This window comes from Callithrix jacchus, chromosome 1 (assembly GCF_049354715.1).
Source record: "Callithrix jacchus isolate 240 chromosome 1, calJac240_pri, whole genome shotgun sequence".
In the NCBI taxonomy this organism is placed as follows: Eukaryota; Metazoa; Chordata; class Mammalia; order Primates; family Cebidae; genus Callithrix; species Callithrix jacchus.
The window spans coordinates 199,848,620-199,869,796 of NC_133502.1; the positions used below are offsets into that span (position 1 = coordinate 199,848,620).

General features: G+C 53.4%; 1 protein-coding gene across 34 annotated transcripts in view; it reads left to right on the forward strand.

The window, feature by feature from the left end:
- Nucleotides 1–11,389: 11,389 nt before the first annotated feature.
- EMID1 (EMI domain containing 1) overlaps nucleotides 11,390–21,177 on the forward strand; it is a 54,254-nt gene continuing 44,466 nt past the window's right edge. For all 34 annotated transcript variants that reach the window (XR_013522184.1, XR_004732086.3, XR_004732085.3 and 31 more), the window contains exons 1-3: nucleotides 11,390–11,575; nucleotides 20,161–20,274; nucleotides 20,750–20,853. Coding sequence is in view for 26 of the 34 variants with exons in the window: in XM_009008733.5 (XP_009006981.1) it covers nucleotides 11,475–11,575; nucleotides 20,161–20,274; nucleotides 20,750–20,853 (319 nt within the window). In the remaining 8 variants the exon portion in view is untranslated. The remainder of the gene's footprint in view (nucleotides 11,576–20,160; nucleotides 20,275–20,749; nucleotides 20,854–21,177) is intronic.

The following is a 21,177-nucleotide window of genomic DNA, read 5'->3' on the forward strand; positions in this document are numbered from 1 at the left end:
TCTGTAAATACTTCCCTCCTAGAGAAGAGTTTTGAATTTTAACATGAGTTTTCTTTGCTTAAGCTCACGAGACCAGCTAATGGAAGCATTCAGGTGACAGTTGGTAGCAAAGGGCCTTTAGAAATCCTCAGACTCTGCTGGGCGCAGTGGCTCACACCTGTCATCCCAGCACTTTGGGAGGCCAAGGTGGGCAGATCACTTGAGGTCAGGAGTTCATGACCAGCCTGGCCAACCTGGTCTCTACAAAAATACAATAATTAGCCAGGCATGATGGTAGGCGCCTAACATCCATCCCAGCTACTCAGGAGGCTGAGGGAGGACAATCACTTGAACCGGGAGGCGGAGGTTGCAGTGAGCTGAGATCGTGCCATTGCACTCCAGCCTGGGCGACAGAGTGAGACTGTGTGTAAAAACAAAACAAAACAAAACAAAACAACAGAAACCTAGATTCTTTTCCCAATATCACCTTTGCCAAAGGCCAACCCTTCTTGCTGTCCCAGGCCTCCCACCCACAGCCTGCCCAGGTTCCTCACTCTGCAGACTACATGCAACATGTTTTGGATGCAATCTAGATACTATTTCCTGATCAGTCCGTGCCAGGCACTGGACAAAGAAATCCATGGACCTCATTTAGATACTCCTCATAGCAACTTGCCCTGAGACAAGTGCCCTATCCCCATTTTCCAGGTGAACACACTGAGGCTCAGAAAGGGGAAGCAATTTGGCCAAGGTCACTCAGTGTCTCACTCAGGAACAGGTAGGACTGAAACCTTCTCCTGGCCATGCTCAGCCTACAGGCCCCACATCGTTAGCCCCGTGCTGGGCTCCTCTTCGACACTAGGCCACCCTTCTCTTGCCAGAGGTGTCCAAGACAGGTCAGCTGTGCCCCAGGAATGTCCCACCAAGGCTGGGCATAAGCAGCCCAAATGGACCAAGGGGCACCTGTCGGGAGGGAAAGGGGACAGTGCAGGGCCCCAGGGCTGATCCTGGACCTGCACTATCCTGGTGACTGTCCCAGGGTTCCACAGCCAGAGTTTGAATCTGGGTGCTGCTAGCTGTGCAACAGTTTGCCACCCTCCCTGGCCTCCCTTTCCTGTGCCAGCTCCCTCCTCCAGGGGCAGCTGTGATGATGCGTTCAGTCACTCAGATAAAGGCTCAGGGATGGCACAGTGGGGAGCAGGGCAGTGGTCACCCTTGATCTCTGTCTCTAACATTGTCTCCCTGTGTGTGTGTGTGTGTGTTCCTGTACTACTATCTCTCTGTCTGTCTTTCCCTCCCCCTCTCTTCCTTTTCCTTTCCCCCAGGAGTAAAGGGAGGACACAGGACACAGCCAATGTCAGCTCTGTGAGGCCCCAGCTTGCAGATGTAGGGCAGACCCTGGCCTGGCTGCCTGCCAGCCCACCTCCTGGCCAGGCTCCTATCTCCCCTACTCACTGCCCTGAATAGCCTCCACTCAGGTGTGTCCCAAGCAACTGGGAGCCCTGGACCATGCCTGCTGAGGACAAGGACACTGGGTCCTCAGCAGTGGGATCCTGAGAGAGCATGGAGGGGGGTCATCTACCTTAGGAGCCACCCCTAAAGCCTCCTAGGGGCTGGGGCCCCAGTGAGAGGAGCTCCTGAATCAGGCCCAACATTTGTGGTTCCTCTGCCCCACCTTTCTCCCTGGAGGTGGAAACCTACATGGAAACCTCCACCAGCACCCAGGAGCACTCCCCAGCTGCAGACAACAGCTCCTGAAACATCAGGCAATGTGTTTTGGATGCAGTCTAGGTACTACTTCCTGATCAGGCTGTGCCAGGCACAGTCTGAGCATAGACAGCCCAAATGGGCCAAGGGGTGCCTTTATGTCAAGGGCTGCTGTTTTACACACCCCCCACATACATACCACACAAACACACAGACATACAGACACATATACACAGACATACAGATACACACAGACACAGACTTCATTTTTAGGGCAAAGGGTGACACTGCCATGCATACTTTTTGACACTAATTTTTTTTTTTCAAACAGTGTAAAGGGATTCACAATGAAAACTAACACCCGAGGCCAAGGTGAGGGGATCACTTGAGGTCAGGAGTTAGAGATCAGACTGGCCAACATGGTGAAACCCTCTTTCTACTGAAAACACAAAAATTAGCCTGGTGCAGTAGCATGCGCCTCTAGTCCCAGCTACTTGGAAGGCTGAAGCAGGAGAATCTCTTGAACTCAGGAGACAGAGGTTGCTGTGAGCCAAGATTGCACAACTGTATTCCAGCCTGGGCAACAGGGCAAGACTTCATCTCAAGAAGAACAAAAAAAACCCTAAAACCCTCAGTCCCTCAGTTAACCTTCCTGAAGGTAGTCAGTTTCTTGTGAATCCTTCTAAAGAGTGAATGCATAATTCAGATATTAATATTTATGGATATATATTTCTGGAATTCCCCCTAAATGGCAGCATCCTTTACTTACAGCTGTACTAACCTTCTTCACTTAACAGGTGATCTTGGAAGCTAGTTCCATATCAAAACACTTAGATCTCCCTCATCTTTATCTACATACGATTCATACATCATAAAACTGACACTTTAATGTGTACAATTCAGTGGTTTTTAGTATATTCAGAGCTGTGCAACCATCACCACTGCCTGATTGCAGGACACTTTCATCATCCTAAAAAGAAATCCCACACCCATGAGCAGACACCCCCGCATCCCTTGCCCTAGTCCCTGGCAACTGCTAATCTGTCTTCTGTGTGTACGGATTTGCGCGGTGTGGGTGTCTCTTATGAATACAGTATATAGCCTTTTGTGTCTGGCTTCTTTCTCTTCACATAACGTTTGCAAGCTCCTTCCATGTTGCAGGTTTGTATCAGTGCTTTGTTCCTTTATTTATGGCTAATATCTGTTGTATACATATACCACATTTGGTTTAGCCCCTCTTTCTTTTTAACAGCAATGTAGTATTCCACTGACAGGTGTATTTAAATTTTTTTTTTTCCGAGACAGAGTCTTACCCCATCACCCAGGCTGGAGTGCAATGGCACAACCTCAGCTCACTGCAACCTCCACCTCCAGGGTTCAAGGAGTTCTTCTGCTTCAGCCTCCCAAGTAGCTGGGATTACAGGCACATGCCACCACTCCTGGCTAATTTTTTGTATCTTTAGTAGAGACGGGATTTCACCATGCTGGCCAGGCTGGTCTCAAAATCCTGACCTCATGATCCACTTGGACTCAAGCAATCCTCCTGCCTCAGCCTCCCAAGGAGCTAGGACTATATAGGCACATGCCGCCACGCCCAGCTAATTTTTGTATTTTTTTGTAGAGATGAGGTCTGGCTATGTTCCCCAGCCTGATGTACCTTAATTCACCAATCTCCTGCAATGGGCATTTAGGTTGCTCCCAGTCTTTTGCTACTGCAGATAGTGCTACCATTGATTTCCTTGTTTTCTTTGCAAATATACCAGTTAAGAAACTTCCTTGATGTGGAATTGCTGGGTCAAAAGGGTATATACTTTTTGGTTTTATATATTTACCAACTGTGTTCCAAAGAGGGCACACAAGAAGGTGACACTTGCCCCATGCCCTTGCCAACCCATATTATCAAAATTGTTAAGTCCTTACCATCAGCTTTGCATTGTGATTTTCATTTGAATCTTTTTCTCTCTCTCTCTCTCTCTCTTTTTTAAGACATGATCTTGCTCAGGTGTGCACCATGCCCAGTGAATTTTTTAATTTTTTTGTAGAGATGGGGTCTTGCTATGTTGTCCAGGCTGGTCTTGAACTCCTGATCTTGAGTAATCATTCTGCCACAGCCTGCCAAAGTGCTAGGATCATAGGTGTGAGCCACCACACACGAGCACATTGCTTTTCTCTTGAGTGAAGCCTTTTCATTCTGAGTTAGACGTCTGTTCACAACTTTTTTTCGTTTATCTATTGAGTCATTCATCAAATGTTATTGATTTGTAAGAGCTCTTTATATATGGAGAAAATTAGCCTTTTTATCTGATTTAGATGTTGCAAAATTTTCCACAATCATATTACAGCAGACATTTAAACAAAATGGGGATTAAGGCATGATCCCCCTCTTCCACAGTCAAAAATGTGCACATAACTTTTGATTCCCCAAAAACCTTACCACTAATAGCCTACTGCTGACCAGGGGCTTGGTCACAAAAACAGTCAAGTAACACCTATTTTGCATGTTATATGTATTATATACTGTATTCTCACAATAAAGTAGGCTAGAGAAAAGAAAATGTGGCTAGGTGTGGTGGCTCCTGCCTGTAATCTTAGCATTTTGGGGGGTTGAGGTGGGAGGATCATTTGAGTCCAGGAGTTCAAGACCAGCCTGGGCAACATAGCAAGACCCCATCTGTTAAAAATGTGAAAAAAATTTTTAACAAAAACATTATTAAGAAAATCATAAAGAAGACAAAATATATTTGCTATTTATTAAGTGGAAGTGGATCATCATAAAGGTCTTCATCCTTGTCTTCATGTTGAGCAGGCTGAGGAGGAGGAGGAGGAGGAAGAAGAAGAATAGCTGGTCTTGCTGTCTCAGGGGTGACAGAGGTGGAAGAAAATCCACATATAAATGGACCCAGCAGTTTAAATTCATGTTGTTCAAGAGTCAGCTGTGCTTTTGTTCTATGCAGAAATTGTGGCCTGGTGCAGTGGCTCATGACATAATCCCAGCATTTTGGGTGGCCAAGGTGGGAGGATCATCTGAGGTCAGGAGTTCAAGACCAGCCTGGCCAGCATGGTTGAAACCCTGTCTCTACTAAAAATACAAAAATTAGCCAAGCATGGTGGTGCATGTCTATAATCCCAGCTACTCAGGAGGCTGAGGCAGGAGAATGGCTTGAACGTGGGAGGCGGAGGTTGCAGTAAGCCGAGATTGCACCACTGCACTCCAGTCTGGATGAAAAAGCAAGACTTTGTCTTGAAAAAAAAAAGAAAAAGAAAAGACATTGTTATGCACAAGATACGAGATGTATCCTGTAAGCCTTCTGGAGTTGTATGTGCCCTAGAACTCTTAGAAAAGTTATAAAAAGGTCTCAGCATCTATGCCTATTTATGATCCATCAGGGGAACCAGACAAATCAACAGATGTCCCCAGCCCAGAATGCTGTGAGTGGTGAAGCCCAGTGGACATGTGACCCAGTGCTGGGCGTGTGAGACATCTTTCTGGAGGTGGAGTGGGGATGATGTCTGAGCTGAGACTGAAGGGTGGGCTCAGGCAGGGTGAGCAGGCAGGCACTGGAAGGCAGAGGGGACAGGGTGGGAAAGCCCTGCAGATAGACGGAGAGCACAAGGTGGGCTAGGGAACTGAGACGTGTGGTGTCCCAGTGCCTGGGGACGGTGGGAGGACAAGAAGCTGAGCCACCCTCAGTTCTCAGCCTGAGGGGAGCAGGAAGACTGGAAGGTTTTCCTCCCAGGGTTGCTTGGCTCTTTGTACCTTTGGGAAGATCCTGAAGGACTGAAAGCATCACAGAGGACACAGGAGGCTATTGAGGAGACCTATGCCACATCCCACAAGGAGGCAGAAGCTGGATGGGATGGAGCCAAGGAATGGACACAGGGAAAGGGGACCCAGACTTAGCCCTGCAGGGCTGGACTGGACGGTGGGGCAGAGACGATCTATAATCAGGTCCCCCTCCCACTATATAGCTGTCCATCCACCTAAGACCCCCCAGAACCAAGCCTCAGGTTAGGAATGAATTCCCCCTGGGTCCAAGGGCTCTGTCTGCCTAAAGGGCTGCCCACACATGATGTATTCCAGCCCCAGGCAGCCCAGAGCCCACAGGCAGCCATTGCCAGGAGCATGGATGAGCCATGGAAGGAGGACAGGCTCCCCACCCTTGGGGGCATGGGGTGGGGGTCTGAGGGACGTCAGAGTCTGTGCAGTGCTGAAAATGAATGAGGCTCGGGATGATGGGGGGACTGGTGCATGGTCCTGCCCCTTCTGCCAGTCTCCTACAGGAGCTAAGACCAACAACCTAGGATCCTCTTCCCTCTTTCTGTGTCTGTCTATCTCTTTTTCTGTCTCTCTGTCTTTCCATCTGTTTCTTTCTATGAAAGATAAAGACATCTCTCTGGATCACTTCATCTCCCTCTCTCTCTCTCTGGCTACCTGGCACGCTCTCCTCCTCTGAGAGTCTGGCACTATATCTCTCTGTCTCTGTCTCTGACTCATTCTCTCTCCTCTCTCCCCACCACTCTCATTCTCCTGCACCACCACCACCTCCCCAGAGGTAAAAACCATTCATCCTGGGGCTGTCAGGATGGGGGGGCCCACTTGCTCATGGCCCAGCAGGTGCCACCCAGGACTGGCAGGACTGGTGGGCAGCTCCAGGGCCTCTGCTCTGAGAGGGCTCCTCTGGTCTGCCCTTCCCTCCTGCCAGATCCATCCAAACGCCAGGGCTCACAGCTGCCACTTCAGATGCATCCAGCTGGGAGTGAGCTTTACCTCTCGGGGCTGGGAGACTAACAGTTTCCCACGCAGAAGGTCTTAGGCCATGTTCCTAGGCTGTGGTCACCAACCATTTCTCTCATCAGCCTGGAATTTCCACTACCAACGATTTAGGGTTTAAATGGCAGGAAGCCCTGTTAACTCCCCCTCCTCCCAACATTAAACATTAAACACATCAGTCATTCACATTCTAATAGGAATGAGCCAACAGCTCTTCCCTCTCCCCGCTAGTTGGGTGAATGCTGCATGTGGAGATATTGTTCATCCACTTTTGCAAAAGGAGATGAAAGAGAAGCAGAGGAAGGGACCTGAGAGAAGGCGAGGACAGAGGTGAGGGGGCAGAAAGGGGAGGATTTAGGAGAAATTGCCAGAGGAGGGACGGGGGAAGAAACATTGCCAAGGAGAAGGCTCTCATTTGTCCATCTGTTCACAGTCAACAAAGCAGTCGCAAGAAAGCCTCCAAGTCCTCACATCACTCCATTTTCCAGATGGAGAAACTAAGGCCCCAATAGAAGGGACTCTAGATCACACAGAACATCCAGGTCTCTAAACTTCAACAACGGGCACCCCGTCCTGCCACGCTTGCTGTGTCTGGCCCTGTCATTCTGTTGTCCTCCCCCTGTACCCCGTCAAAAGATGCAAGACGGGAGATTCCAGAGGAGGACAGGAAGGCCCTCCCGAGCCCTCATTCATGACTTTGTGACAGCTTCCTTCCTCCCACCCCTCCCTTCTAGCCCTAGGCCCAGCACTCTGGGGAAAGAATGAGCTGGGTGAATAAAAAGGGAGCATAAATAACTCGGCCAGGCAGCTGCAGGCTGTCCAGCTCTCCCAGCACCCGACTCTGGCCCTGCAGGTTCCCCCCAACGTCTGAGAGCCAGGGACAGGAGGGCCAAGCTCCCTGATCAAAAGTGCAGAAGCTCACTGGGAAGGCCAAGCCCTTAGGCCCTGTCCTTTATCTGGTTAGCAGCTTCGAAGGCTGTGGCCTTACACGGTCCCTTCCCTTTCATGGCATCCAGGCACTGCCCTGGCCATCAGTCCTGGGCTGCTGGGGGCTGCGGCCATGGACTCTGGGTGTCCCTCGGGCTGCTTCCTCACCATGGAACAGGCACGATATGGGAAGAGTGCCTGGGCTCCTATGAGCTAGTGTGCACAGGGCTGATATGATGGGGCCCACCCAAACTGGAGAGACAGTCCTGTGGGACACAGCGGGAGGAGAGTCCCTTAGCTCCGGCCCTGAGGGACTTCACAGGGGAAGGAGGCTGCAGCCTAGGTTGTTTGTTAAGAGGATAAAACATTTCCTGTTTGGACTAGGCCTAGATGGATGTGTCAGTGAATCCCCCCCAGACAGGCTGTTTCCCGGATCCCATGCCCTGCTCCGGCAGGGTGTCTGTGTGTCCCCGTGGTCCACACGGGCATGGGTCCAGGTCTGGGTATGTGTCCATGTGTTCTCTCTGGCCTCATCAGCTCCAAGATGGGACCCCAAATCTAAGCCAAGTTATCTCTTACCCCAAAGAAGCCCCCTTCAGGGCTCGTTGGGGGGTGGGGGGTGGTAGTGGCAGTGTGGTCTGGTGGGTAAGCTCATAGGCAGGTGTCCATCACTCACTAGCTGTGAGCCCCACACCTGGGGACAATAAGGCTGCCTCCCAAGTGGTGGAGAGGATCGAAGCAGACAGTACCAGCAAAATGCTTAGCACAGCGCTTGGCGCACAGTCAGCGCTCGGGAACGGAAGCTGCTGTCGTTACTGGCGGTTGTGGTCTGGTCTTGGCAATGAAAAGGACCAGGCTCCCAGGGGGAGGCCCTGCCCAAAGGGACAGGCCCTGAGACCTCGAGCCAGCCGACCCCTCTCCTCTCAGTTTCAGCAAACACTGAAACCTCAAATGACCAAAACCCCAGCCCCCCCCCATAGCATTTCCTGCCTTTCCACTCAACTAGGAAAGAGGACCAGAAAGCAGGCTGTCATCCACCAGGAAAGTGAGCCCTTAAACGGAGCTTCAGCTGTCCCCAGGGCCACCAAAGGGAGACCTGAAGCTTTCACACTTTCCCAGACGCTCAGACTCTTGAGCCGAGGGACCTTAAAAAGGTCCTATGTGAGATGGTCGCTTGAGGCCAGAAGTTCGAGACCAGCCTGAGCAATAGAGCAAGACCCTGCATCTACAAAAAATATATAAAAAAGGCCGGGTGCAGTGGCTCACGCCTGTAATCCCAGCACTTTGGGAGACTGAGGTGGGCGGATGACCTGAGGTCAGAAGTTTGAGACCAGCCTGGCCAACATGGTGAAACCCTGTCTCTACTGAAAATACAAAACATTAGCTGGGGGTGGTGACGTGTACCTGTAATCCCAGCCACTCGGGAGGCTGAGACAGGAGAATCACTGGAACCCCGGAGGCAGAGGCTGCAGTGAGCCAAGATCACTGGAATACACCACTGTATTCCAGCCTAGGCAGCAGTGCAAGCCTTCATCTCAAAAAATAAAAATAAAAATGAGCCAGATGTTCTGTCACACACCTGTAGTCCTAGCTAATTAGGAGGCTGAGGCAGGAGAATCCCTTGACCCCAGGAGGTTGAGGCTGCTGTGAGCCAAGATCGCACCACTGCACTCCAGCCTGGGTGACAGTGTGAAACCCTGTCTAAAACTAACAAAATGCAAAGGCCCCTTGTCTTGTTTTTTAAGGCAAAGAAATGAGGTTCAGAGAGGGGAAGTGACTTGTCTCAGGTCACACAGCTCCCAGAGGTTGTTCTGGACTTGACATGCAGGCCTTCGGGTCACGGAGCTTGTGGGGTGGTAACCGTCATGTCACATAGCCGCAGGGTCTGTCTATAGTGATAAATAAATACCCTGGACCCAGGAATCCCAGCCTCAGCAAGCATAGGCCCCTCTCTGATGTGAAAATGTTAATAACAGCTTTTACCAGGAGAGGAAATTCTGCAGTGGCCTGAGTCTGCCACAAGTTTGGTGGCATTGGTTAAGAAATGTGGACGCCATTAATCATAGGAGCATCTTGGACATGTTGCAAACAGACCTAGCAGTGCCTCCTCATCCTGTGGCACTCGCCAGGCATCCCAGATGCCTCTCAGTCCCTCCAAGGCACTATCTGGTGCTTCTCCTTCCTAAACAGCTGCGTGTTAAAAGCTCATAGCACCCCGTGGGGTGATCGGTTTTGATCTGGGCTCCTTTACTGGGGCTTCAGACAGGACTGGCATCCTCTTGGTGGGCATGGCCCCTCAGCAGTGATGAATTATCAGGGTGTTAAGTCATTGATCTAGCTGTGTCAAAAACAAGGGCTAACCACAGAGGTACAAAGCTGCATTTCTTGGGGGTCGGAGAGATGGCACAGGAGATGCCCTAAAATTTCACGTGAAAAGGAGGGCAACAGCTCCCCAAGGGGGAAACATTGGCACCGTGGTGATGTCATTGCAGGGAGTGGGAACCCTTGGGGGACCATGTGAAATGGGAGAATGGGTGACAGGGCATTACCATGATATCTGTCTGCCCCACATTCCTGTAAGGAACATAAAACTGTCCTCCTTGCAAAAGAAAAACTGAAGCTCAGAGAGGGGCACGACTTGCCTGAGCTAATGGAGCAGAAGTGGCAGAGGCAGGATTTGAACCCAGCTCTCACTACCTGTCCCTTGGGACAGGGCATCTGCTTCCTCTGTGTGGACACATTGGTGATGGATCCCCCGTCCAGCCTGCCTGCCTGCCTACCTACCTATGGTGGCCTATGCTGCCTGCCCCTGGTCAGTCCAGGAGGGGCAATGCAGTGACTGGCAGATCCTTTCCGGGGAGTGTTTCTAGCAAGGACCGTGGGTCTGGACAAGCCATAGCAGGAAGGAGCCAAGCTGGGCAACGGCTTCCCCAGCCCAGGCCTATCTGCTGCTCATCCATCCAGGCAGAAGACTGTCCTGGGAGGTTGGGGGTCTGGGTCCTCTCTGATGAGAGCTCTGTTTGCTCCCCATAAACACACACTCCTGTCACAGACATACACATAACACACATGCACACAAATCCACATCATGCATGCACACACATCCATCATACATACCACACATGCATGCATCCCCCCCTCCCCCATGCATACACACACTACACTTACATATACGTTTGTGGGATACAGAGCCCTTCCCCCAGAAGCCCATTCATGAAGAAACCACTCAACACCAATTCTTACTTTGTTACATATGGTGAAATCAGTGCTGATACTCTCCGAAGTCAGGAGATCTAGGTTCAAATTCTGGCTCTGCCAACACCCTGCCAGGGTGCTTTAGGTAAATGACAGCTCCTCTTTGTGCCTTGGTTTCAACACCTGTAAAATGAGAATAAGAACGGACCCTGCACTTACGGGGTCAGCCCAGATCTCCTCCTAGGGAGACTGTGAGTGCCTGGGCCTCAGTTTTCTCTTCTGTAAAATGGGGGTATTGTGCCCAACTCGACGAGCAGAGTGGCTTGAAGATTCACCTGAGACAGGATGTGAAGTGGCCTCGGTGAGGTGCCCAGTACGCATGGTGCGCACTGCTCAGGAAGCTTTACCTGGAGGGCTGGATCCCGCAAAGGTGTTGAAAAAGGATGAGTCCCCGGTATCATTAGCTCAGGTGAGGCGGGTTCAGGTCCCGGCTGCGTCTAGGACCGTGACCCGGGCCTCGGTTTCCCAGTCTATATCCTGCGGGAGGACACCTCGGAGCTGGCACTCCGCCTCCCAAAGAGCCACGCGGGGCAAGGCGCAGGGCGTGGAGCTCAGGTGGACACCTGGCGGGCCTCCTGACGGGGGCGCCCGGGCCCCTCGGGGCTCCTTCCGGGTTGGCAGCGGCGGCGCAGGGGGCGGGGGCCGCGCCGAGGGGCCGGGCGAGGCAGGGTGAGCGCGCCCCCGCCCCCGCCCGCCTCCAGCCCGCCCTCCGGCCGCAGCGCTGGGAACCGGGCTCCGCGCGTCCGGGGCGTCTCGCAGCGCTGGCAGGCGGACGGGTCGGCAGGCTGGGGACGGCGACAGCGAAGGGCCGCGCGCGGAGGGCGCCGGGCGCAGCATGGGCGGCCCGCGGGCTTGGGCGCTGCTCTGCCTCGGGCTCCTGCTCCCGGGAGGCGGCGCTGCTTGGAGCCTCGGGGCAGCCCAGTTACCCGGACGCAGGTAAGGGCTCTCCGCGCCTCTGCGCCCAGCTGGCCAGGGGTCCTGGAGCTCACACGCCCCCGCCTCCGGGCAGGGCTGGAATCGGGAGAGCCACTTAGTCCCCAGCCTCAGTGCCGGCCCGGGTGAGGGCAGGGACACCGCCATCCCGCGGTCTGGCTGAGGCTCCCTGAGTGCGGGGTCCCCCATCCCATGTGTTGGAGCTGGCCGCCTCCCTCACTCCCTCCCTTTAAACCCTGGGGCCCGAGAGGAGGGGAAAGGGGCGAAACGAGGGTGAAGCCTTGGCCCTTCCGTCGCCTTGTCCCTAGGGCCCCTCCCCCTGCACTTGGGAAAGGTCCATGACACCCCCTTCGAGGACCTCTCTCCCGTTTTCCCTGTTCCTGGGACCCCCTCTCCCCTTTTCCGTGGTCCTGTTTTTTTTTAAAGTACCCAGGCTATTTCTCTTCTTCCGAGGAGGGACTGGGGTGGAGTCTCACAGCCCAGTGGGTCAATGTCAGAGGCTCCCCTGGGACCTGGCATTTTGGACTGAGACAAGAGGGAGCACAATCTTCCTGCTGGTCTCCTACCAGCAGGGACCCTCCTCCCTCCTACTCCTTATGGAGGAGCTCTCAGAACCTGAGGCGGTGGGGCCCATTACTGCATATAGTGCTCTCATTAATCCTTCAAGGACCGAACGAGGTAGGGAAAACTGTCCCCATTCAACGTGTAACAGACTGAGGTCCCAGGGAATTGGCATCATGTTTTAGACTCATGGGCTAGTCACTGAAGAGCTGGGTTGCATATCTGCGTTCTGTCCTTGATGACAGTGTTTGAACCTGCCCTGGCCCCTGTTCTGGCTGCAGCCCCGGCCAGGGTCCCCTCTTAAAAGCCAGCCATCATCCAAGGCAGACAATGTGGACTAGCCAGGCCTCTCCAGCCCTTTTCATCCCATTCAAAGGCCTGTGCAGCCCCCACCCCCTACGGCCTCAATTCTTTAATTCTTTTCAGAAATTCTCCTTTCCCAGTGGTCAGGGGCCAGCATGCCCCTGCTGGGCTAGCAAGAGTGGCTGACATGGGCAGGGCTGGAGGACAGAGGTGGCTGAGGCATCAGAGGCCAGAAGAGCAGTTGTCTGAGCCAGGGATGGAGGTGTGGCAGATGTCACAGCCACACCTATTGTGTGCAGACCACAGCTAGCCTGGATCTGCCCCTTTACCTGCATTATCAGCTCCAGAATCTTCCCAGCTGCTTAGAGGCATGCTTTTTATGATGCTGTTTAATGGAGGAGGAAGGTGAGGCTCAGAGAGGGAACATGACCTGCCCAGAGCACAGATGTGAGCCTCCGAGGATCCCAGATGCTAAGAGGATAGAGTATGAACTCAGAAATCCACTGTCATGCTCTGGATGATGGAGGCGACAGCTTAAGGCCCAGACTACCCTGTGGCCAGTCCAAGGCAGGGCTTCTGGGCCTGGGCTCCTCACCACCCAGGGTCTCCTGGGTGGGAGCAGGTGTCCAGTGGTCACTGAGGACTGTCGCCCCATGTGTTCACAGAAGTCTGTTACAGTAGCTGGAGCATCACAAAAGCCCTGTGGGCAATGCTATTGCACCCACTGTACAGACAAGGAGATTAAGGCCTAGAGAAGAAAAGTGGCACCTCAATCCAGGCCAGTCAATTTCCAAATTCAGTGGCTTTTTCTCCCTAGCAGCCCTCTTGGAGGAGGGAAAGAGGTTGTTGGCTTGGGGGCACCAGGAAAGGTTTGTAGTAGTGATTAGGAGTTAGGGGCTCTGGCCTCGGACAGAATGGGGACAGAATTCCTTACTCTGTTATGGACCTGATGTGTGACCTCAAATGGGTCACTTCCTGGCCATGGGTCTCAGTTTTGCTCTCCGTTTCCTTCTTTCCTTGTGGGAAGGACCAGTACTGTGCCTCACCTGCAGTGGTTCTATCAACTGTGTCACATGGGGGTAGGGACATGGAGCTTGAGAAGTCTGTGGGCTACCAGGACCTCCACTTGTGGCCCCATCCCCGCGTTACTGGAGACGGAATGGGGATGTCGTGCCCCATCAGCCTTCCTGCCACCCACAGCCCAGCACCCCAGGCACCCCTTGGCAGCCAAAGGACCAGAGGCAGAAAAGAGACATTGTCCTGGGGAAGGGGTGGCCTGGGAAGGCATCCAGAGGGCCGCCCCCAGCCCCAGGAATGTGGTGACAGTTGGAGACCCCCAGAACCAGGGTGCCCAAGGGCTCTGCAGAGCTGCCTTGGCTTGCCCCTGCCAGCCCCCATTCCCTGCTAGAGCTGCTTCTTGCCCGCTGAGGTCCTTCCAAGCCTGGAGCCTGCTTCCTTTAACTGCTCATCTCAGTGCTTCAGCTGAGGGTTCAAGCCATCACCAGCCCAGACCTCTTGCCCCTGCAGCACTGGTTTCCTTTGGGCAAATCCTAGGATCAGGGAGAATGGAGGGCTCTAAAACAGAGGGGATCTGCCCAGCCTTTCTCTAGAGGGCTCCAATCCCAGCTGATACCCACGGGGTGACCTGGGTAGGTGCTTTCTCTTGGAGCCTCAGTTTCTTCTTCTATCAAATGCAGAATCTGATAATCCCTATTCCAAGGGGAAGAGCTTCTGAAGAAGTTCCCCTTGTGAAGGGGACACTATGCTGGTGTCCCCAAGCCCCAGGCAAGCTCTAGGACCACAGCTGCGGAGTGTGGGGCCCATGTCTGGGCCTTAGCCCCACAGTCCAGGAACAGGAATGAACAATAGCTATTAGTGCTGTGCTAAGGGCTTTGAGTGAAGCCTCCCCTGCTGGAGGAGATTCTGCTGTCCCCATTTGCAGATGGACAAAATGAGGTCCAGAGAGGGTCAGGGCCTTGCCCAAGGTCACCGATTTAGGAAGCAGCAGAGCTAGGACTGGAACTTGGCCCCTACTGCGGGGCTCTGGCTCTCATCACACCACCCCGCCCGCCAGGCTCCTTTCTTTCCTCTCCTTTTCATCACGGCCCTTGGCCCCCGGCCTGCTTGGCTGCCTCCTTCAATTAGCCCCTATCACTGTTCCGGATCGCAGCCCTGGGACCTACAGAGACAAAGTCCCCTGGGCCCCTCGTGGCAGGGGGTGGAGTGTGGGTGTAGGTGGGGGGGCCCTCCTGGGGGTGGCCAGTGCCAGGCTGAGCTGGTCTGGCCTGTTTCTCCCCTCCTGAGGGCCTCTGGGGGTCTAGAGGTGCTGAGTGGGCAGAAGTGGAGGGCCCAGGAGGGAAGTGCCACTTCTTCCCAGCCCCTGCCCTCACCCACCCCACTGTGCAGCCTCTTCCAGCTCTCAGGCAGCTTATCAATGACCACATCCCACGGTAGGAAGACCCCAGGGGCTGCAGGAATGGAGCACATGGGGATGGGTCTCTTCATCTGTGGAAACCTAGAGTCCTGGCTCTTCTGTCCAGAGCTGCTGCCTGTTCTCCATCATTCATTCATTCAACAAACATCACTGAGTGTCCTCAGGCTGAGCCCTATACAAACTTAGTCCTAGCTCATACCCTCCCCCAGCACCTGCATGAGTGAGTGAAGACCACGGCTATTGTGAGTGGCTGGCTAATGGATGCCCTGGGAGATGCCCAACCCCTGTCTGGGCCTTAGGGCTGAGACCCAAAGGATGAATAAAAGTGTGCCAGAGCAAGAGCGAGGGGCTTTCCAGGCAGAGGGATCCTCATATGCTAAGATCAGAGGTGGGAGAAGGGGCTGCATAAATATGCAGGAGAGGCCAGCAGCATAAAAAGTGAAGGACAGGGCTTGCGGGGCCGAGGTGTGCTGTGGACTCTCACAGTGGGTGGTGGCAGCATTAGGTCTGTGCTTTAGAAAGAGCCTCTTGCTACCCCTGGAAGGTGGATAGAGGAGCAGGAGGGTGGCAGGGCCAGGCTGGGTCCCTGTGGAGGAGCTCAGGCTGATGCTAGGTGTCCTGAGACTGGGGTCTTCAAGTGGGGGATGGGGTGGTTATTGGTGATCCCCACGTGGTGGGGGGACAAGGGACTGAACTTGAACTCCAGCTGGCATGAATGTCCTCTACTGTCCAATAGGTCTGACTAGCTGGCCACCAGCTCCATGTCTCCTAAGGACAGGATTCAAGCACTGTCCAGATTGTGGCAATGGGCAGGGACCCACATGGGGAAGATTTTTTTTTTTTTTTTGAGAGAAAAGGTGTCACTCTGTTGCTCAGGCTGTAGTGCAGTGGCATGATTATAGCTCACTGTAGCCTCAAACTCCTAAGCTGAAGCAATTCTCCCACTTCAGCCTCCCAAGTAGCTGGGACTACAGGCACGCACCAATGGTGGAGATTTTAATTAAGGAAGAAAAAGGAAAAAAAAAATTGTTTTTTTCTCTAGTTCCTCTGTGGTAAAAAGGACAGCTCTGGCCATTGTGGACCGTCACAGGCCACCTCTCCCGGACTAGTCCAGGGGCTGGGCATTTGGGGGTGGTGTCCACGTGCGTGCCTGTATAGATATATGTGAGAAGAAGTGCCCTGCTGGGCCTGCCTTCACTTGTTTGTGTGCATGTGAGAATGTGTGTGTGTGTACACGTGTGCACGTGTATGCATGGGTGTACATGAATGAGAGCACTGTGGGTCCCTGTGTGGACATGTGCAGAGTTCATAATTTCAGCCTATCTGTGTCCAGGTGAGGGGGCGTGCGTGTGTGTGTGCGCGCGTGTGTGCATGTGCAGGTGTGTCAGTGTGTGTGCAACTGTGAACACATTTGCAAGGAGGAGGTTTGACTGTGACTGTGTGCCCCTCTGAGCCTGCTTTGGTCTGTCTATGTCCATGTGACAGAGCCAATGAGTGTGTGTGAATGTGTGAGGGCACACAGCCCTGTATCTGTGCGGATGGACCATGTGCAGGGAGGACGGTCATTTCTGTGGTTAAGTGTCCTGCTGGATTTTCCTTAGCCTGTCTGTGTGCATGTGTGTGTATATGTAGCTGTGTGTTTATGTGGACCTGGGGTATGCGCATGGGTGCACATGTGTGCATGCATTGTGTGTACATATGCCTGTATGTCTGTGTGCAGGTGTTCACAGTGCACATATTTGCCCCATGTGTCTGTGTATGCATGTGTGTGCGCAGGCACTGCACGTTCATGTTTGTGGCATCTGCTCACTGGCATAGCATATTCATTCTGTGTCCCGTGCCCTTTCCTGCCTCCTGAGCTCCCAACTGTCCTCTGTCCAGATTGTCCTCTTCCTCCCTCCCTCCTTCACTCATGAAGCCCCTGGGCCAGCCTGGGAAGTGTCACATAGGCCACAAGGAGCCTATGAACACTCTTAACCTGTACACCAAGTTTTATGCGTATTTCTGGAGAGGAGCCACAATTCACAGCAATTTTCCAAAGGGGCCTAGGCCCTTACTCTCCTTATAAAACCCTAACAGGTTCTAAACCACAGCTCTGGTTTTTGGTTTTTGGTTTTTAGTTTTGAGACAGAGTCTCGCTCTGCCACCTAGGCTGGAATACAGTGGTGTGATCTGGGCTCACTGCAACCTCTACCTCTAGAGTTCAAACAATTCTCCTGTTTGAGTCTCCTGAGTAGCTGGGATTATAGGTGCACACTACCATGCCCAGCTAATTTTTGTATTTTTAGTAGAGATGAGGTTTTACCACGTTGCCCAGGCCAGTCTCAAACTCCTGATCTTCAAGTGATCTGCCTGCCTTGGTCTCCCAAAGTACTGGGATTATAGGGTAAGCCACTGGCCCAGCCTTTTTTTAATTTTTAAAAAATTTGTATAGAGATGGGGTTCTTACCATGTTGCCCAGGCTGGTCTTGAACTCTTGGCCTCAAACGATCCTCCTTGCCTCAGCCTTCAAAAGGGCTGAAATCTTCACCTACTCATTAGGAGAAACACTTCTATGCTGGGGTTGAGAGTGCAAGCTCTGGAGCCAGGGGTGCCTGGGGTACGTCCTGGACTCCAGAGCCTCAGTCTTCCCATCTGTAAAGTGGCTTTTTTTTTTTTTTAGATGGAATCTCACTCTGTTGCCCAGGCTGGAGTGCAATGGTGTGATCTTGGCTCACTGCCACCTCTGCCTCTCAGGTTCAAGCGATTCTCCTGCCTCAGCCTCCCAAGTAGCTGGGATTACAAGCTCCTGCCACCAAGCCCTGGTAATTTTTCGTATTTTTAGTAGAGACAGGGGTTTCACCAGGTGGCCCAGGCTGGTCTCAAACTCCTGACCTCAGGTGATCAGCCCGCCTCAGCCTCCCAAAGTGGTGGGATTACAGGTGTGAATCATCGTGCCCGGCCTAAAGTGGCTTTTTAATAGAGTGAGAATTTAACTGAGCTAATGCATGGAAGGCTCTGGGCACAGCTCTTGGCATACAGCAAGCATGATAAACGTAGCTACTGTTAGTGCAGGAGACGGAGCAGATGGAAAGCCCTCCTTGCTCCCAGACGTGGCAGTTTGAGAAGAGTATAATTTTTTCTAACTTTATATACACATATCTGTACACGTGCAGGCATGTATAAATAGTTGACTTTCTGTCTCTCTCTTAGTGCAATAGAAATGCAATCACTTGCTGGGCACGGTGGCTCATGCCTGTTATCCCAGCACTTTGGGAGGCCGAGGCGAACAGATCACCTGAGGTCAGGAGTTTGAGACCAGCTTGATCAACATGGAGAAACCCCATCTCTACTAAAACAAAATTAGCCAGGCATGGTGGTGCATGCCTGTAATCCCAGCAACTTGGGAGGATGAGGCAGCAGAACCACTTGAACCTGGGAGGTGGAGGTTGCCTTGAGCCGAGATTGTGCCATTGCACTACAGCCAGGGCAATGAGCAAAACTCCGTCTCAAAAAAAAAAATGCAATCACTGTATATTTATTGGTCTTTGCCTGTTTTTTTCTCCCCATAACCAGGTGTGATAGCCAGGTCTCAGGTCTGCACACAGAGACCTTGTGCTTTGTCACAGCATCTGGTTTTCCACGTCTGGTGGCTCCGTAGCTGTTGAGGCTGTTCTCAGTTTTGTGCCATTTCCGATGGTGCCATGGCAGGCACCTGTCACCTCTGCATGGGATGGCTGGCCAAGCGCTCTTTGAGCTCCTGCTGCTTCACGGGCCAAGCTGAACTGTCCCTTCTCCCAGCCTTCCTGCCTCCAGGGCTGTACGTAGGCTGTTTCCTCTTCCAGCACCGATTCTGGTGTGGCACAGAAAGATGAAGGGAATTCCGCAGGGCCCTAAATTGAGTTAGTTGCCTGGTCCTGGCCCAGGAGTTTCTCCTGGTGGGCTGGGGTGGGGGCAGGGCAGCAGTGAGTGGGGGCGGCACTGTGGTCAGCATGGGAGTCTCTGATGGCTGGGACATTCCAGGTGCTCAGTGGCCCTCAGCCCTGCACGGGGTCACAGGCCCTGTGCTTTTCGCAGGGGCCAGGGAAGGAGGGATGGTTTCAGGTGACCCTTCTCAGCCTGGGTCCCCCACCCCTCCCAGACTTTCTTCCTGCCCTCAAGCCTGGGGTCAGCAGGTTCCCAGGCTGGGGACTTCACAGAGCCACAGATCGTGGCTCAAGGAGATGAGGAGGAGATGGGAGCTGAGGCCTCTGGGATGGACTCAGCCATCCACACTGCTAAGTTCTAATCCTGCTCCTCCATGCACCAGATGTGACATGAGCAGTTGTCTTCACCTCCCCGAGCCTCAGTTTCCCTGCTGCAAAATGGGGTGGGGGTACCTTCCTGGCTCACCATTAGATGTTAGTGAAAATCCCCTTAGCACACAATAAGTGCTCAATATGTGCAGTGTACTCTGAGTATTAGTTGGTGTTTAGAGAAGTCAGTCCTCTGGGCTTAGGGCATTGATTGCACATCCCGGCCATCCCGCAGAGGGGACATGGGGATGAGCGAGACAGGGCCTCTCCTCACATGCTGGCTGATGGGCAGGCATGAATTGGCAACTTAGTTCAGCATGACAGGGGTGCAGATGCTGCGGGAGCCAGGGCAGGACACCATCCGGTCTGCTCAGGTCGGGGTGGAGATGGGAAAGGATGGAGGGAAGAGGCCACAGCACCTCGGCGCTTTGAAGGTAGGAGGCGCCACGGGGAGAAGCAGAGGAAAGGACACTCCAGGCCATGGGCCCAGCACCAGCAAAGGCCTGTAGCAGGTGTGGGCACAGGAGATCCTGAGGGCTGGGGAGTTTGGTAGGCAAGGCAAGGATGTAGCCAGGTTTCCATTCTGTGATACTCCCTCAGGAACGGAGGGCGGGATGGAGGGACAGAGGGAGAGCCCACTCACTGCAGTTGTCCAGGCAAGAGGCAGGCAGTGATGGCAGTCTGGATGGGTCAGAGTTGGAGAGGAGGGAAGTTGGGGAGGGAGAGCTCTGGGGAAGATGCCCCGCTTCCATCTTGCCGCCACCTTTCATGTTCATTCCACAATACCTACCAAGAGCGCTCAGCACGGCTCCACCCCCAGGGCCATGACATTCACCCCTCAGCCACAGACTCCCACCAGCCATTTGGGCCCAGATGACTTTGCAAGCTCAGGAGTCTCTCTGCCTGGGGATTCAGGGCTCTTGAAGAGAACACGGACATCCTCACCCATCCTCCCAGAGCCCTTGGTAAGGTGCCCTGTGTGGTACCTGAGCTTCCTTTCTTTGCGTCTGTTTCAGGAACTGGTGCTCCTATGTGGTGACCCGCACCGTCTCATGCCACGTGCAGAATGGCACCTACCTTCAGCGAGTACTGCAGAACTGTCCCTGGCCCATGAGCTGTCCAGGGAGCAGGTAAATGAGGTGGGGAAGGAGCTGATGGCATTCCAGGTGGAGGCACAGTTTGGGCAAAGGCCTGGAGGGGGGACTGCATAGGGAGTACAGGGTAAGGCTGGACCCCAGGGTGGGTGTAGCAAAGGTAGCATCAGCCTGTCCCCTTGTGCCGTTGGAGTACCCTGGAGGGCTTCCTGGGGGAGGAATATACATTCACCTACTTTCCTTTACTCAGTGAGTATTCACTGGTGGGCTCAGGGCAGCCCAGCCAGCAGGGTCTTTCTGTCCAGCTGGTATCCAATCTCTGATCCCTGTGGCAAGGTGGTGGGGGGATGGAAGGGCTGAATCCCAAAATGCAGGAGGAGAGATCCTTCAAAGGGACCTGGAGGCAGCAGAGGATCCTGGAAGCTCTGGGTTTGTCCCTGTGGGTGTCCAGGGCAGTGGGAGAGGTTATGGAGGACCCTGTCTCAGCTGGGCCACCTGGGGACTCTTTCAGCTACAGAACCGTGGTGAGACCCACATACAAGGTGATGTACAAGACAGTGACCACCCGTGAGTGGAGGTGCTGCCCTGGACACTCGGGGATGAGCTGCGAGGAAGGTAGGACTGCCCAGCCGGCTCCCGGAGCCCTGTGACAGCAGGCCAGGTGCCTCCCTGCAAGTGCACACAGGGCCGGCTGCACAGAGCCTGGCTCATCAGACACAGCCAGTGCTTATTGTCCCCCGCACAGTGACCACATGCGTCTTCGGAGACTCTGACACATGCTGGGTAGCTCACTCACATTTTAAGTCATGCCATCCCAAGTCTTTCCTCCAAACTTGGGGAAAGCCCATCCAGACACTTTGTATGACATGATAACAGACGTTGCATGGAAGTAAAGAACCATTGTAGTCAGTTCGGTGGGTCAGAGAGGAAAGAATGGTT